Genomic DNA, 17,818 nt, shown 5'->3' on the forward strand with positions numbered 1-17,818 from the left:
TCTTATTAATTTTTACCACTCAATTCCCTTGCCCTTACAAATTCAAAAAACGAAAATTCTAAATTTCCACTAGATCCTTATCACAAAAATTTAATATTGGTCTACTGATAAAACCTAAACGCCTATTTATTATGCCGAAAATTTTGCGAAAACATTTCAAAATTTGCCTTCTCAAAATGAAAATTAAAATCATCAATAAGAGTATATATATGACAATCGTTCTCTTTCGTTCGCTCTTTACTAAATCATTCTTCCATTGGATGAGCTCTTCGATTTTAAGAAATTTGTTTCTAAAGGTTGGCGGTAGCTCAAATTGAGATCTTTCAGGGAACTGTGACTCCAAGAAGTCCTTCAAAATTGTTCGAATTAACTTTGATTGTGGGAGTTCATGATTTATGTTGTCATTAAGGCAAACAAATTTTCTGCGATTTTTCCGAATCCAGTCAAGTTGGTGAATCAGATATGAAACATTGTTCCGTATCATTTTGAATGTCACGTCTTCATCGCCAAGCACTTCGAACTTATATTTTGCTTTCGACTTGGATTCTTCAAAGACCCTTTTTATTGGTTCGCACTTAACAAACATATTCCTGGTGACAACAATTGATAGAAGCGGTGTACTGCTATCGCGCAAAGACCCGTTTGCAATGCCTGAGCAATTCATCAGCATCTCTTCAAGATTCTTTATATCTGTTGATTGAAGAGGCAACGAGAACATTTTTGCAGCCAAAGTACGCAACTCTCTGTCGTTTAGTACGCCTAGAAAAAGAAAATGACGAATAATGAAAAATGGAGTTTAAACTTTCAACCGTACGATTATTTTTCAATTCCAATTCTATGATCCATTTTTACCAAATGTGAAGAAAAAAATCGCCTGGATCAGAGAATATAAAACATGGAAGGGGTAGGCCACCAACATGCTGGCACAGATCGTTTGAAAAGATAATGGCAGACAGTAGCGGCGCCACGGGGGTGACTGGGGGGGACACGTCCCCCCCAGTTCTCAGCAGAACCGATTTTGTATTTCGTCCAAATTCGATGAGAAAATGTTGGGGGAGGGTATTATTTTGACACCGTACTTTTTGTGATGTAATCCTATGATTTTCAAACTGCCAATTTTTAAACAAAAGTTAGTCTTAGGCGTTCTCTTTGGATAAAATTGGCGTTCCCTGTTGGTAAAAGGGCGTTTTCTGGTGGTTAAAAGGGCGTGGCTTAAATTTTTTTGTTTGTCCCCCCCCCCAGAGCTTAGTGGCTGGCGCCGCCATTGATGGCAGAGAAGGGACTAGTCAAAGAGAATGCACTAAACAGGATAAAATGGAGACGAGGGATCAAGAAGGGGAACACCAAAGGACACACTGACACTAGAAGGAGAAACTCCTCCGAGTAGGCATTCTGATGATTATGATGATGATTATGTTTCAGCATCGAAATTTCACTATGCAGTCAAAGAAAGAGTTTTAGCAGTTGAAAATACCATCATCTTGGAATACAGGGCTATGTAGTGGTCCAATTGTCACCAGAACTCACAGAAGGAAAACCAAACAGCATATTTCAGTCATAAAGGACAGTAGGATAGTAGGCATTTGAAAAGGAATCATTACAAGTGTTTTAATCTCTTCACCCTCTTATTAAATAGATAGCTTCTTATCAAACTTATTTAATACGCCAATAATCACCCTACCCAAGATATTTGTAAATGACAACATTGTGTGACAGTGTTCTTTTGAAATAAAAACAACAAAATTCCTACCTGACCTATCTGCATCCAGTTCTTGAAAAATCGAAGACATATTGATTGAGGCAGGTAGATCCATCAAGTAATAGGAATATGAAAATGCAAATTGCATATCCTGTGGGCTCCTTATCTTGTGTGATGACGTCTCATCAAAAGATTTCCAGAATCGTCTTTGCATTTCATTAACCACATCAACATCAACAAAATGGGGCATATGTGCTGGCACCTTCCTTGCTTTGTAGCCAAACTGCCTATTGTAAATTCTACTCACATGCAAAAGTGAGCTAGCAAATGTATCGAGAAGCTTCCTGGAAGGCTTCCTGCTTGATTTGTATTTCTGCTGATTCTGCAGACGCTCCTTCAAAGAAATAACTTCCAAGAAGAACTTCTGCCTCTCCCAGCGGAATGGACTGGTTGAAGAAGGGCTGTCAATAGGATCCCAGTTACCATATCGAGCAAGCCACTGCCAAATGTTCTTTATTGTACCTTTTCTCTTTTCATTTTTTTTATATTCTCTTGCATTGTTAATATGGTTATTTGTAGACATCACCAAATCATTGAGTATACTGATTGATCTTGAATGAGATTGCCTACCTACAGAAAACTGTCTCCCATTTTCAGTATGTCTGGCAGGGTCCACTACCATTTGGCTGTGTAGCTGATCCTCTGCAGACAACAAATGTCTTCTTGATCTGTGATGGACTCGCTAATAAAAGAAAACAATGAAAAGTGAATACTTTCTTCTTTATTGTGACTGGCAGTCGCATGATTCCAGGGGTATGTTCTTTATCAATACATTAAACAAACCAAAAAATTGTATTTCAAGGATAAGGCTGGTACCACAAACATGTGTTTTAAACGGTAACATCTTTTTTAAATTTAAGTACTGTATTACAGGGCATATACTCTCTGAAATTGAGTCACACAACCAAAGATAGGTGTCAAACATCTTCGCTCGATTTAGTGTGATTTCTGAATTAGAAAATAACCACTGCCTTTACAATTAACAAAAACATCCTTCCAACAAGCATTACACATTTTTAAGAACATTCGACAAGTCTAGGTGAGAATTATTTTTCAGCAGGAAACAAAGCCATATTTGGATAGAAAAATATTTTCATTGCACATTTGTTTTTCTTTATATGTCTAAACTTAGAACTATAAAAGAAAGAGATTAACAAAATTGATGAAGAAATTTTCAAAAAGCTACAGCTTTATGAACTAAAAAGTTAACCACTGACCTCTGGCTTGGTTCTGTCAGTCTGGTTCTGCAACTGACCATATATTGATTTTATAATCTGTAGCTTGCTTCTGTTGTATCCCAATTCAGTTAAGTATCCCTCCCTCAACTCTCTTTCTCCCTGATTCAACTGTTTTAAAAAAATAGCAGGAATGTCTTTCTCGTTCATTTTAAACCACTCTAACATTTCATGTCTTGTTTTATTTCCAAAAGTCAATCTAGACTTGTCAATGGAAGCTCCTGATTTAAGAAGTTCCTTGTTCGCTGCATCATAAACAGTATATGGAAACAATGTTTGTTTTGCATCCTTAGTATAACTAACACTTGTGGGTGTTACTAATGTGGTTGCGATTGGCTTGCTATAGGTATCAACAGTAATATTAAACTGTAGTTTGATTGGCATAGTTTTGTTTAAATCTTTATATCCACTGACTGTAAATGCAACAGTTTCAGTAAAGTTAGCATAGAGCATAACAGTTAGTATCTTGAACTTCTTTGAGAATATTGCTGTTCTGATTACTGAAGTTTCTATAAATTCACCCTCTGTTAAAATCCCCTCTCCTAAATAACTTGTAAAGTTAACATAGAAAGATTTCAATCCAGGTGTTATTGCCATGACTGTTTTGAGAGTTGTTGCTTCAATCGAAGACAATTGATTAAATTTTGTAAGTCCACAGTCACCTGCATCAAAACCGCAGTTGAATACATTGCAGTTGGCATCACAATAACGATCTCCTATCCAACTGTTTGCACATCCACCATTGCAATATTCTCCAACTGCACTGTAAGCACTACCCAGAAATGACTGGGGTGAATAAGAGAATCCTCTGCTCGGGTTCCCTTTAAGACAATCGCCTCCATCCCAGTCACACTCAGATACATTGCATGGCTTATCGCAATATTTGTCATTTATCCATGTTGCTGGACATCCTTCATTACAGTTTGGAACTGGCCAAGTAAGATAAACTTTTTGTCCCTTTGAATGCGTATAAAAATCATCAGGCCAAACATAGTCACCAAAGAAAACATCATCATTCATGTAAATAAACTGCTTAGATAACCCAGGAATTCTATGTATATGTGTCTCAATGGCTGGAGATGAAAAGGTTGGCAAGTGACTTTTGTTCAAAAAAAGCTCCTGGTGTGTGATAAGTTTCACTTTTGGGTGATCTAAGTTTAACCATGAGGGGATCTGCCCATTTGTCACAATGAAGATTTTTCTGATCCATGGTGCATATTTTTCAATTGATCTTAACGAATATTTCAATTCCTCATTGTCAGCAAATCTGCTTGATGACACATCTTCTTCAAGGCTGTCTCTTCCCTCTTCCAGACTAGTGAGCGGCTTCCAAAGAAAGGTGGCAGGCAAAATTTTGAACTTTTTACCTTTTAAAATTATTTGACCTCTTAAATGCAAAATAAACTGTTTTGCTTTGTTTTTATCTTGAAATTTTATGACTGCTGTACTATTTTTAATGGACAACTTTGCTCCATAAAGTTTCTCATCTCTAAGTGCAGCTTCAATTATTTTTGGGGTTATTTCATCAGGTACATAATTTATAATTCCAATTCCATCTAACTTTTTAGCTCCAAGGCGAATTGTGCTGGATACAAATGCTTTAGTAAATTTCATTTCTTTACCATTCAATAGAATCGTCTTATTACCTAGGTTTCCAATGTCAAAGTTTTCATCAAAAGTGAGTACTTTGACAGATGGATCAAACACGTTTTCAAGATTACTGAATTCAAAGTCTGAGAGGAATTTGTTTTGAGATGACAGTTCTAGCACAGTAACATTTGCTGGAAGACCTGAGACAGCAATCGCATTATATGCTACACAGTTAGGGTATGGGCATACATTCTTGTCCTTCCATTTAAATCGTTCATGTGAACTGCTTGCCACTTTGCTGCTTTTTAATTTGCCCTTCTCAAAAGGTTTTCTTGGATTCTCATTCGGGATGTCTTTTTTGCTATCACTTTTGGCTAACACAGTGGCATTAAGCTCCATTACCAACCTCCCCTTCAACTCTGTCAATTGCATGACAAGTTGAGGGTCACTTCCGTTCACCCATGTGTATACTACGTCTATTGGCCTTGGTAAGCAAAGCCTTTCCTCAAAAGTCCTTCCAGCAATGTTATCATGATGCGAACTAAATGTCACTTTATATTTCTGCATGCTCCATTCTAGGAAAAGTTCTCCGAACTGTATGATTGATATCCCAAGTAAAAGTAGACCCCCAAGGCAAAACCAAGTTCCTGCCTTTGTAGACAGACAACTGTAAGTTTGACGCTGAAGAAGCTTTAGGCAAATTTGTAGTGGGCGCATCTTCAACTATGTGTTTTTATTTTCTCTACCCTGTCTTCCATTATCTAAACACTCAAGCATATCAATTTTCCAAGTATCGTGTGAATATCTCGTGCTCAATATAAGTTGTTGGCCACACGACGCAGCCTCCAATTCGGATTTCAAATCGAGGCCTCGTGGCGCGAAGTTGGATTTGCGTGAAGAAGAAGCCGTTACGATTATACGTAGTTGATTTGAGACTCCAGTAAATTACAACCGCCGTGGTGCGGAGCGCCGTAATATAGGGCAGCGGTAATATGGAGAAGTGACTGTTGCCGTAAAATGGGGAAGTCCTCAGAAAAGGCTTTAAACGCGTGTTTTAGTCATTTTCCACTACATTTAACGATAGATCTTCAAGATAAAGTCTATCAAATGAAATATCTCCCAGAGTTTTATCGATTTACTCCTTAAAACTTTCAAAAAATCTATCTTCGACACTCTAGCTCATTTAGGCCCGTCTTTCTTTTGTTTCCTCCACGAATATGAGGTTCATCCGCGCGTCTAACTAACACATTCGCGCGAATATATGACTTCAGTGCAGTAAGATGGAGAAGTACTTTATAAAACACGTAAAACCTTTCAAAATAAAAGCAACAGTAGCAAATTTATTAGCCTGCCACATAATTACGATGCTTGTTGCAAAATTTTAACCAATATATGCGTCTTCCTTGTGTGTTTTGGTAATGGTACTCCCAGCGCCGTAATATGGGGCAGTCGGTTGCAACGCCCCCTGTTAGAATCCAAACTTGGCAAACGTGAATCCAATGCTCCTTTACACCTGGGTGCTTGTTTGAAACCGTATTGATCATACTGATCATAAGCCCCGAAATGCTCTACCTGGTGGATTGGCCGATGAGCTAGCAAGGACTCAAAATTATAAAAGACAACATGTATGTATATGTTATATATAGCAGTAAAGTATATCTATACTGACACACGCCCCTTTCAAGTTGGGCACCCTATTCTAACAACAAACTGGATCCAAGATCTCCTATAGACACAAGATTTTGTGAGAGGGCCCAATGTGATCTGGTTGAGGTTGGTATTACACTGTTTTTTCTTAGTTTTGACAAGCTGTGCTTGTCCTTTTTTATGGTTTAAAACAAACATTTTGGCCAATATCATGCATGGAATGGCAATGAAATCTGTGTTTTGACAAATTTTGCGTAAAATGAATCAAGTTTGGATTCTAACAGGGGGCGTTGCAACCGACTGCCCCATATTACGGCGCTGGGAGTACCATTACCAAAACACACAAGGAAGACGCATATATTGGTTAAAATTTTGCAACAAGCATCGTAATTATGTGGCAGGCTAATAAATTTGCTACTGTTGCTTTTATTTTGAAAGGTTTTACGTGTTTTATAAAGTACTTCTTCATCTTACTGCACTGAAGTCATATATTCGCGCGAATGTGTTAGTTAGACGCGCGGATGAACCTCACATTCGTGGAGGAAACAAAAGAAAGACGGGCCTAAATGAGCTAGAGTGTCGAAGATAGATTTTTTGAAAGTTTTAAGGAGTAAATCGATAAAACTCTGGGAGATATTTCATTTGATAGACTTTATCTCGAAGATCTATCGTTAAATGTAGTGGAAAAAGACTAAAACACGCGTTTAAAGCCTTTTCTGAGGACTTCCCCATTTTACGGCAACAGTCACTTCTCCATATTACCGCTGCCCTATATTACGGCGCTCCGCACCACCCGACCTCGTAAATTATGGTAGGCCTAGTTAGATATGCCGAAAAAGTCTAGTAGCCAAACCCAGTGCGTGAACCCCCTCTTTCTCAGTTGGCTGGAAGGATGGAGGGATGACGCGAAAGAGAAAGGACTGAATGCGCAATGGACTTACGAAAAGGCAAAGCAAATTTTTTTTCCTGGTTAGGCTACTCATTTAGAGCTTCGAATTAAGCATCAACAACTCATAACCTTATTCGTCATTGGCACATATTTTCACATGCCAAAGTGCTTGTGGTTTTGATTGTATTAGGTTAAGAATTTCGGGACTCTATAATTGATTTGGCTCGAAAATGTGGCTTAGGTGAATGCGGATTCAGTTTTAAAAATGTAAAACAACAAATCAAGTTATGCAAAGACTGTCGATAAATTTTCAAAGAATCTCATTAAGCTAGATTTTGGAATTTTAATTTTACTTTATGGCAGCTACATATGCTTACATAAATTTAGGCTTTAGCATTGCCACTCCCATTCCCACTACTAGTGTTACATAAAACCAACATCTGATACATTTTTGGTGAGAGTGTATCCTTCCTAATCAAAGGAAGTATTAACAAAAATCTTGAATTTAATTGAGGGTTTACCTTTTTTGGATAAGTGTACAACCTATTGACCCAATCATTTTAACCTTGGGTTATTTTCTTTCTCAGGCAATATCATCCTTAAAGAAATACCCGCTACCTTTGAAAGATGGAAAAGAGGCAAAGATCCTTGAAAATATTGGTGAGCAAGCCAAGTTTTCTATTTAACCGTGTTATTCTGTGTACACTGTTCATCATATATACAAAATCCTTATTCAGCAGATAATGTAGCCCTTTGTTCATTTTGAAGTCTGCCGTAACAATGAAAAATCTATATATATTCTGTTACCTACACCATTGTTATCTTATATTTTATATTATTGTTTACATATTTTATAGGCACAAATTAACAAAATAGTTTTCATTGCTTAATAATAGTAGCTCTATTGAATGATAATTAGCAACACAATCATGCAGGAGGGGGGGGGGCACTTTGTAAGAGGTTCAATACTTCAAAGTTCTAAGTTTTGAGAAAACACTCATTGGATAACCTAAGTGTGATGTAAAAGCAGCAAAGTTAAATAGTCTGTCTATGGCAGTTTTAGTGCTGTTTGGTGTTTTCATGAATGATTAGACACATTTTGCAATGGCCAATGAACCAAACTAAATGCAACATTTTGTAGAAATCAACAAGCTGGAGCACTGGGTGGAAATGGTATTAATCCTACCCCTGAGTTAATTTTCCTTTTTTTTAATGCTCCTTGAGTAAATGCTCCAGATTGGTTGTATAGCCTTTAGGAGTTAACGATTGAAGATTGAAGATGGCAAAATTTATGCTATGAAATCTTAGGTGTGCCGGATATCTGGTAGGCTGGATAATCCGGCACCGGATCCCTGATTTTTTGAAAATCCGGTTCCGGCCGGGTTCTGAAAATACTGATCTGGTACATCCCTAATGAAATAAGGAAGGAAGTAATTTCTCTTGTTCTTATTGTTTTGTAGGTGATGGCATTGCAAAGAAGTTAGACAAGGCTCTGGATGAGTTTATACGGAATGGTGGAGGTTAGTTATAACATCATATTGATGAGTCCTTTCAATCTCACAAATTATTCTCACGAATTTTGGCACTGCACTAAAGCTGGCATTGCATGGCATGACTAATTTTACTCATAAGAGCAGAAAACATTTTTTGTTTGATCTGTTTTAGAATAGATAAAATTTGGTAGATTTCAATTTTTTAAACTGTAACATGTTTTTGTGGTCAAAAGGTCATTACTTTCACCCATTCAGGATGGATCTCCCAGTTTACTTCAACCCTTGACAGGTTCAAATCCTCTTTAAGTGTATGCAGAATATACGCTTCTCAAGCAGCAACATTGATGAATTTCTACACTAGTTGCCTGATGATTACATTAAGTGTGAAACTCAGAGGAGCAACTTAGAAGCATCCTGTTCTATCCACCAATCCTGTTCTGTACAGCTCTGCCCATGTGCCATCAAACACTTCATTACAGGCCAATAAACAGTGATTTTCATTGGTGTATTTCTATATGGACAAGTTTAGAGCTGTGCTCCGTATTGAAAGAACCTATTTTTCTGAGTTATCAGGGGCAGTCTGGGAGATTCTTGTGTTGTGGATTTTTGTCTCATATTTTTGATATTATATGGAAAAGCCTGCAGTAATGGGTTAAACAACAATTTTGTAATTTTCCCAGGATCTCTATGCATAAAACCATCCTGAAAATCTTAGTCTAAATATTGTTGAAAAATTGTACCATATCATCCTTCATTAGTACTAAGCTATAAAATTGTGAAGGTAAAACTAATAAAGGCAGACATGTAAATTAATATTTGATGTATTGATGTGTTAGGCAGCAATAAGTACACAGAATATCTAATGGAACTGAACAATTGTTTATCTTTTAGACATTAATGCAATGCATGCTTTACCAACACAGTCTGCATCAGAAAGCAAATCAGGAAGTAAAGGAGCTGCCGCATCGGTAAGAAAATCAGGAAGTAAAGGTGCTGCTCCACCAGCAAGGAAAAAAGTATCCCAGGATAATGATAAAAGTGTTGAAGACCAGCTGAATTTACCAGAACCAGAGGTAAAGAAATTTTAATTATTATGTTTATGATACCAAATAAAGTATTGGTTATCAATGATTTAGCTTCAGGACAGGTGAAACAGGGTCATACCCCCCATTATTTCTGCAGAGAAAAATATAATTTTAAGGCAAAAATGGAAGGAAATGTATTCTACCATTCTTTAAGTTATTGTTTTTAATATTCTATTAAACATGCCTTAAGCCTAAATTCTGTAAAACATTTGGGATTTGATCAAAAAAACCAGAACATTATCCAAGTTTGGTGTTATACATTACACTCCACGGGTAACAGCTTTTCAAGGATGATTTTTTACCATAAACCATGGTATCATCTTTGGAATGCATGCTTTGTTAAGGAAATAGATGAAGAGATAACTTGGTGCTTAAGCCATATGATGGGTTTTTGTTTTTTCCTTTGGCCTCTAAAAGGCTAAAAAAGAAACAGTGGAAAGAAACTGCTTGGAAGAAAATTATTGAGAATATCTGAAAACAGCAGACTTGTTTTATGTCTGATATTATCAAGGATCCAGTTTTACCAAGAAATGAGAAAAAACACTAATTATGGAATTGCAGGCGAATCTTTCGTATTAGAGGCAGATTCAAATAAGGGCAAAGCATGCTATGATTTCCCACTAAAAAACACTATAGAGCAATCTACTGTGAACACCTAGACTTTATGATAAATTTTATTTAAAAAATAACTTCAACCAACCCAGTTTGAGAGTTTGAAAATCAAGAGTTGTTTTTTATTAAAAGTACTTACAAAATTGCTGAACTGTTGATATTTAGTTGATGCAATTCTTTTCTTGATGTTTTATGTTCATATTTTATCCCCAAAAAGTGTTTTTCTATTATTTCCCTTCTCCATTGTTTGTCTTTATTTAATGTAAGAAGATGTTTACTCGCTACACTAATGAGATTATTTTAAGACTTTGCAAAACCTTTCCTATTTCATGTCAACATTAAAGCAGATTAAGCAATATGGGAAATAACAATGGGTGAAAGCTTGAAAATTTTGATTCTGATTTTCCTTCGGTCAAAACATTTCTTTAGTTGCAGTTCCTGGCCGTCCTTAGAATATTGGTGGCGGCCCTTACTAAACCATTTTGTAATCTTATCATTTTGGTCTATCCACTCTCTACGTTTTGCTGGCTCAGAACTGAATGCTGCCAATTCTCAGCAGTAACATTAGCCAAAGCTTAAAAACATTTGATCTTCATAGAAAATTTTGTTTTGCATGATCTTTTTTTTACAATCTGTGTAAGTTTGCAGTTGAAAGAAATTCCTCTAAAATAGGAATTTAGCAGATAAGATAATTAGCTAGTGACATTATGTGTTTTCTGAAAGTATTTTTAGAAAAAGTCTTTTTACCCTTGTATTTTATTTTAGTCCAAAAAGAGAAGAAAGGAGTACATGCCTAAACAAAGGACCGGACCATTTGCACTGGTGTTGACATTGTACAGAGAAAGCCAGGTGATTTATGTATTAGTTTTTAAAGTCCAGACCTTTTTGTTACATGGTATAAATTGTTGCTTTATAGATATTAAGTAACCTAAGTCAGATGGAAAATGTTAGAATTTCATCATTTTTCATTTTGAAATTTCAGGATGCAACTTACAAAGGGTATTTAATGAAGGAAGAGTTACAAAGAAAGGCAGAATTACTGACAGAAAAGTCATTCTTTGTGGTAAATATTGGTTTATATTTACTGCAAATGCAACTGTTTGACAGAGAAATATATTTGCAGAGAAGAACTAGATGCAGGAGAGGAAATGTTTTCTGCTTGTTCTGATTCAAATTCGTCTACAGATAGTGTGGGTCCTGTTTTGCTTGCTGTTCTTAACTGAAATCTTGTCAAACTTCTGAAAAATATTTTATACAAGCCTGTTTGTATGGAAATGTACAGGACAATCAGTGCTTGAACAGGATGCTCTCTACCATCAATGTTCTGTTTCAAAGTTTCAGCATGCTTTATTCGAGTCAGAGAAACCTGATAACTGAGAAAAGTTTGCTGCTGGACTAACTAAGAAAGTTCATAATACTACTTCCCTTTTGGGGTCATTATTTTGAAAATATAAGAAAGTATATGCTCTTCCACTTCTTACCCAGCCATGTTTGAGATCTAAGCGTGTGTTTGTATAACTTTCATAACCCGGAAGCTGATGAGAAGGTATATATGTGTATCTATATGTGCAATATTTCAAGGGAACAGCAAATACGATTTAAAATTTGGAATTCTTCCCATGTGTCAGATTTGTTTAAGTAAGAGCTCTATCTCAATTTCTTGTTAAACTTGGGTAACTTACTCGTTTTCTCACAATTTTTAGGCAGAACCAGGGACTCATTATACACCTTGGTCATCCATGTCGACTTTGATTGCCAAAGGTCTAGTAATGAAGACCAACAACCCTGCAAAGTATACCTTCGTTTCAACCCTTCTTTTTACTTTAACCTTCAGAACAGAGAATGACACAAAATATATTCCTATAAGTGATCTTTTATTTTCATTTCGCATAAATTTTGCAAATATCAACATCGTATAATACAATTATCAGCCCATCCTATTTGAGACATCAATATCTTTTATTCTTTCTCAATACATGAACTTAATTCAGTAATCAATTTGCTCTCTAATGTACGAATCATTTTTAAATATCAACTGCTATACGTAAAAAGCTTTCTCCCACATAGACACCAACCTTATGTTAGGATCAAATTCATCCATTCAGATATTCAATCACTGACGAGGGTAAAATACTTGGTGAAAAGCTGGATGCAATTGAAAAAGCAAATCCTTCGTTCAGAGCTGCTGTAATATCTCCATCTTCCTTAAATGCGTCGCCACATTCGACGTTCCCGTCAGTTTCTAATTATGTGATCCCTGCGGAAACAACAGGCTCTAGAATTCAATCAAAAGCCAAACCCTTATCACAGTCACATTTTGACTCTCCTGGAACATCAAATAGTAACGGGTAAGCGACTGAGATTGTTTAATAACTTTTGATTAATTTAAGCCTTCATAAATTTCGGTATTTTCTTAAAAACTGTTGTTGAAAAAGGGGCGTTTATTTAATTTATCTGATGTAAAGGAGGTTACATCAGAAGGGTTTGTTAAAAACAGTAAGGCTATTAGCGATCAGAAGGATTTACCACACTTAGATTTAATCATATCTTCTTAGCCTCCATAGAGAAGTACAAGATGATCTGTGCAGATATATAATTTCTGCCTTTGTTAATTTTTTATTCTTTTCCCTTCACTCGTTTTTCTGTTCAAATTATTTCTTTTTCTCTCTTATCCATCTCTTCAGGGGCATTTGCCTTTGTTTCAAGCTTTTTCATTGTACGTCACAGTTTATTTTCAGTTTTCTCTATATTTCAATGATCATTCCTCAATTTGCTTTGAAGCCAATTTGAATTTAGTTTTTGGAAATTCATTGCAGAAATCTCCTGTATTGGTATGTCGATGAAAGTGGCAAAATTTCCAGCAGAAAGGACGACGCCCTGGTCAAAGTTGAAGGTTTTTCTTAAATTAAACTTTTATTCTTTCCGTTCTTTAATATGTGGATAGAAGTATCTAAACTTTTCGCGATACAGCTCCTTCAAAATCTCTTTCTGCTGCTGTCTGGTTGGAACAAGCCAGGCGAAAGTTTGCTCATTTTGGCAAAGGATTATGAATTGTAAAAAGGAATGATATAAAACTTTTGTACTGCATGAAAGTCTTTGGGATGTTTCGGATTTTTTTAGAAATACTCTTTGTTGTTGGTTCTTATTATAAGTTATGGCTTGCAGAATCCAAAATATGTCAGTTTGATCGTTGTTTTTTGTTAATCGTTACAAATCTCACTTCAGTTGTAAGTTTTGTCTCGTTATTCAGCTCGAAATCTCATATCTTCGAACTTTGCTCGTGTTTTCGAACTTTGCTCATGCTTTCGAACTTTGCTCATATTTTCTTTCAGATCTTCAATTTTTTAAAGTTCACTTTTATATGAATTTCCTATGCTGCATTTACTTCCCACCTCTTTCCTGTTCTAGTTAGTCGGCATTGTGTTATATGTTGGAAACATATTTTGCTTCAAGCTTACTTGCTGACAAAAATAAACTTATCTTATGGTTTCGCGGATTTGCAGCACTGTATGCTGTGTTTCTGTCGCTAATGTTGTTTCCTTCACTGGCAGCACCCTGCTCTGAGCTGGCAAACAGCACCGGAACATATCAAGCACATACGCACGCGTCCTTCTGCTCCCACGAATAATTATGCATGCATTAAGGCTTGCATTGCTCAACACTATTGTGTATGACCACATAACAAATATACTGAGATTCACAGATGGATTCACTTTCTGCCCAAATTTGTAATATGTCCAGTAGGTTGAAGCAATATTGTAAGGCCCATAGAGGATGAATATTGCAATGATAAGCATTTTAATCGTCTTCATTGTTGAACTTTGGTTATTCGAGTCGTTTGCAGCTAGGCTTGCCTCTCCCTTCTTTTGCTCTTGCAAATTTCGCATTTGGGTTGGTCTTTCACTGCTCACTCTGCTAGGTTCTGGTCCTGTACTTTGTCTTGTGAGTATCTTCAACTTCATGTTATGTATTTTAAGCTTGCGCATTATGTACCAATAAAGCAGCGATACGAGTATCATCGTTGTAAGATTTGCTACGTTGAATAAAACTTGGATCTTGAATGAAGGAGCCAATAACAAAATGACTGCAAGGCAGTTTGCTATCGTTAGACTTATGAGTACTAGAATCTTCATTCGAAATGAATTCATGAATTTATTATAGCGCTTTAGTTTGGTAATCAGAAGGTAGCGATCGATTGAGATACAAATCAGCATAAACCAGGAGAAATTTGCACTTGTGAAAACGATGTATTCCTTGACCTTTTCCAAGACGCAGCTCCTGAAAGTCTCTTTTATAAAGAACACTGTAACTATCAACGGCTGACCGATTAACCCCATGCACAAGTCTGAGAGGTTCATCATGAGCACAAACTTGTTTGTTATTGTGCCTAGCTGTCCCGTTTTGTACAGTGAGTAAATAAGAATTGTGTTTGTAGCAATCGTTAAGGGGAAGCAAATTGCCTGTGATACGGCAAAAGTCAACGTATGTTTTCTTGGAACGTCTAATGGCCATATGGATGGGCAGAATGGAATTGTTTGGTTTGATCCAGAAGTCATTTTGCCGTGAACGAGTCTTGTCAGTTTTGATTCCTGATTCTACTTGAGCTATCCACGGAGCAATTGATGCAGAAGTTGTTTTTAATTCAAATCATTATCGAGCTTATTTTATTTTTTTACCGCCAAAAATGAATTCTATTACCATGTCTCAAGTGAAAGCCAAGCGCGAGCAAAATCTATGATGCCAGATACTCGGAAACAACCTCAAATGTGATAGCTTTTGGTTATCCGTAACCTAACTCCAGATCCTTTGGTGTCTGTCCAAAAGAAGTTTTTGTCGCATAGTTTTCTGCACCGGTGTCGTTCCAGGATGTTGATGAAAACGCTTCCTATTCGATTCTCCTCTCCTGTTATACACGAATGACTTTCGAATATTTCTTCTGAAATTGGCCGTGACTTCCTCTAAAACTTCATATCAAACGCACTTGATCTGAAACGGATATTGTATAGCAATCCATAAGTGTTATGCAGCTAACCAAACTTTAGTTAAAAATGGTGTTTCGCTTTCTTTGACAATTTAATTCCTTCACTATGATGATATCATTTGTTTATGTAAATTCGGAAAAGTTACTTTCGAGCTGATTTTATATCAAGTCAAAACATTTTCTTAATCCATTTGCTTGAAAATTTTGCTTTAGTTTATTTCTGCGTCTTAATATTTCCCCGTTATTGTATCTAGCCACCTGTTTCTTCAGTCAATAGACCCATTCTGTTGCATTGATCAGCCGGCAATACCTAACACAATATTTGTATTTGGAAGGCAAGAACCCTATTCTTGTTTTGTACAGCATTCAGCCTTGCCTTTATAGATGGTTATCGATTTACAATTATTCTGATAGAACGAAAAGCTATGAAAATTTTGAAGTGATTGTTTTGGACATCTATGTGTACCGTGTAGTCATTTAAGAAGCTATAATATACAAAATGTGCAATAAGAAAATGTTTGATCTAGCAGGACTCACTTATCACTTGGGATGGTTTGATTTTTAATTCTGCAGCCTGGTCAATCCAGAGATTCATTCTTGTGTAAACAGGAAAAATAATTTTGCACAAAGACTTCTTAAGGCACGGTAGGGAATCAGAAGAGTAACAGCTCAGTTACAAGTTGGCATGCTTCATTTTCTTCATTGTCATGAAGCCGAAAGCTAGCGTATTTAAGATAACTATGCCTTCGAAGCTTGACAACATTAAAATTTCTATTTCCTAATCACATACTTGATCATAAACCTGTAATCGCAGTAGTATATTTTGGTCTATTGATAAGGCAATAAAATGTCACTCATTTATTTCCATCAACAGTTCATATTGAGCTATTTTTAGTGCCAACGATTATTGCTTAACGTACATTTTAAAGCTATATACAGTTTAAAATTTTTCTCCTCTTTCTTCACATCGAAACATAATTATATATATTGTTTAGCCAGTTGTGAAAATGCCACTACACGTAGAAGGTTTCTCGTACCAGTTTCCTCATTTATCTTTTGTCCCCATCCACTTGGACTCTTCTTTTGCTAAATGTTATTTTAGTTTCCACCCTTAAAATGCTGAATGTGGAGGCAAGTTTAACGAACTAACTTAACATGAATTACGTCTTGACATGCATTTATGCTTAGAACGATAAATCATGAGAACATCTAAGAAAAATGCATTTCTGTTCTTTCAAACTTTGAAAATCTTTAATTAATTTTACAAATCATTATATTAGAGATTTGCTTAATTTGACCTTCATCGTCAGTTATATAGTCAATCACGGTCATGCATTTTCTCAGCAATGGCACCTTATCTGATTTGTTCAAAATTTGGTGTCTTTCTATTTGCCATCGTTTTTGGGCGTATGCATCGTATTTATTATCTTTGCAAAACTAAGAGAGCAAAGAATTATTTAGTGGTACGAAGTATACAGACAATCCAGTCCTAATATGAGCTGGGCTCTCGAAATCAGCCATTTGTTTGTGTGCTCTGCATCTCTATCGAAATGTGATTTAATCTTCAAAATGGCTTTTGTTTTGGTTATTACTTCACCGATCAAGTTTTGCTTGTCATGTCTGTTTTTAGCAGTCTCGTTTCTCTTTTAAATATGCCCGGTATTTTGCTATACTCACATATAAGTAATGCTTTGCATACGTAAAGAAACCAATTACTTGATATATGAAACGTGTAAAAATGTCTTCGATGGTTCGACTTTTAGTCTTCTACTTCTACTTATAATCTTAACCTTCCTGAAATTGTTGATTTTTCATGCATTACAGAAAATGGAATTTGGTTCCTTATAAAATGCGAAGAATGTGCCTTACAGCGTTGTGATGCAGTTTACCAGTTAGATAGTGCCAGGTAGAGTTACACGATATATTCTGTCTTATTAAGTGCTGCCTACGGGAATTTATGATAATGGAAGAGTGGATTTTCATTCTTCTTGTTTAAATTTACAGCTTACTCGTCAATTTGCATTGTAAACATTGTTACATGAATGTTTATACAAAGGCTATTACAAGGCTAAAACCACCTGCGTGTGCAATTTGAGATGATTCTATGTTTTTTCTGTATCTCGCAAAATCAAGATTCAAAGGTTCAAAGGAAATTTGTCTGTCTTTGCTCATGCAGTTCGCGAGACGCCTAGATGTTTGCACAAAACGTACTTCGGTCACAAGTCAAATTTTATCAAGTTTTGTTGCAATCATTGCTTATATGAAGCTTCCTCTGTGTTTCATATCTTGTTTCTAAATTTTAATTTGTTTCTCTTACCTTCGACTTGTAGGCCCAAGGAAGAGCCTTACGTTTTTGCATTTCTCTCTGACGAACATGCCAAGAATATTTCTACTCCACCAGGTTAATTTCCATGTTATCGTTATAGTTATCCCCAGCTAACAAATGCTTAGTGACACCCCTTTAAGCTCGAGTTGTCTTTATCTTTCACAATAATTTCGAATTTCATTCCAAGCACTTTGTGTATGT

The 17,818-nt window shown here is 36.1% G+C and overlaps 2 protein-coding genes across 3 annotated transcripts in view; one reads left to right on the plus strand and one right to left on the minus strand.

Moving 5' to 3' along the window:
- LOC135692341 (N-acetylglucosamine-1-phosphotransferase subunits alpha/beta) lies at positions 1 to 5,444 on the minus strand. The gene is made up of 3 exons (XM_065210442.2): positions 2,977 to 5,444; positions 1,751 to 2,441; positions 1 to 759 (listed from the first exon to the last, which is right to left on the minus strand). Exons 1-3 carry the CDS (start codon positions 5,299 to 5,301, stop codon positions 59 to 61), a joined length of 3,717 nt encoding a protein of 1,238 aa, XP_065066514.2. The 5' UTR covers positions 5,302 to 5,444; the 3' UTR covers positions 1 to 58.
- The window catches only part of LOC135692347 (structure-specific endonuclease subunit MUS81), a 25,408-nt gene continuing 13,025 nt past the window's right edge, over positions 5,436 to 17,818 (plus strand). For both annotated transcript variants that reach the window (XM_089111003.1, XM_065210449.2), the window contains exons 1-12: positions 5,436 to 5,524; positions 7,033 to 7,178; positions 7,708 to 7,780; positions 8,581 to 8,640; positions 9,505 to 9,686; positions 11,076 to 11,159; positions 11,293 to 11,373; positions 12,014 to 12,102; positions 12,416 to 12,658; positions 13,127 to 13,203; positions 17,116 to 17,197; positions 17,622 to 17,692. In XM_089111003.1, the coding sequence (XP_088967129.1) occupies positions 7,059 to 7,178; positions 7,708 to 7,780; positions 8,581 to 8,640; positions 9,505 to 9,686; positions 11,076 to 11,159; positions 11,293 to 11,373; positions 12,014 to 12,102; positions 12,416 to 12,658; positions 13,127 to 13,203; positions 17,116 to 17,197; positions 17,622 to 17,692 (1,162 nt within the window). In that variant the 5' untranslated portion in view covers positions 5,436 to 5,524; positions 7,033 to 7,058. The remainder of the gene's footprint in view (positions 5,525 to 7,032; positions 7,179 to 7,707; positions 7,781 to 8,580; positions 8,641 to 9,504; positions 9,687 to 11,075; positions 11,160 to 11,292; positions 11,374 to 12,013; positions 12,103 to 12,415; positions 12,659 to 13,126; positions 13,204 to 17,115; positions 17,198 to 17,621; positions 17,693 to 17,818) is intronic.

Source organism: Rhopilema esculentum, chromosome 10, assembly GCF_057945365.1.
Source record: "Rhopilema esculentum isolate cy_ngs chromosome 10, ASM5794536v1, whole genome shotgun sequence".
NCBI lineage: Eukaryota > Metazoa > Cnidaria > Scyphozoa > Rhizostomeae > Rhizostomatidae > Rhopilema > Rhopilema esculentum.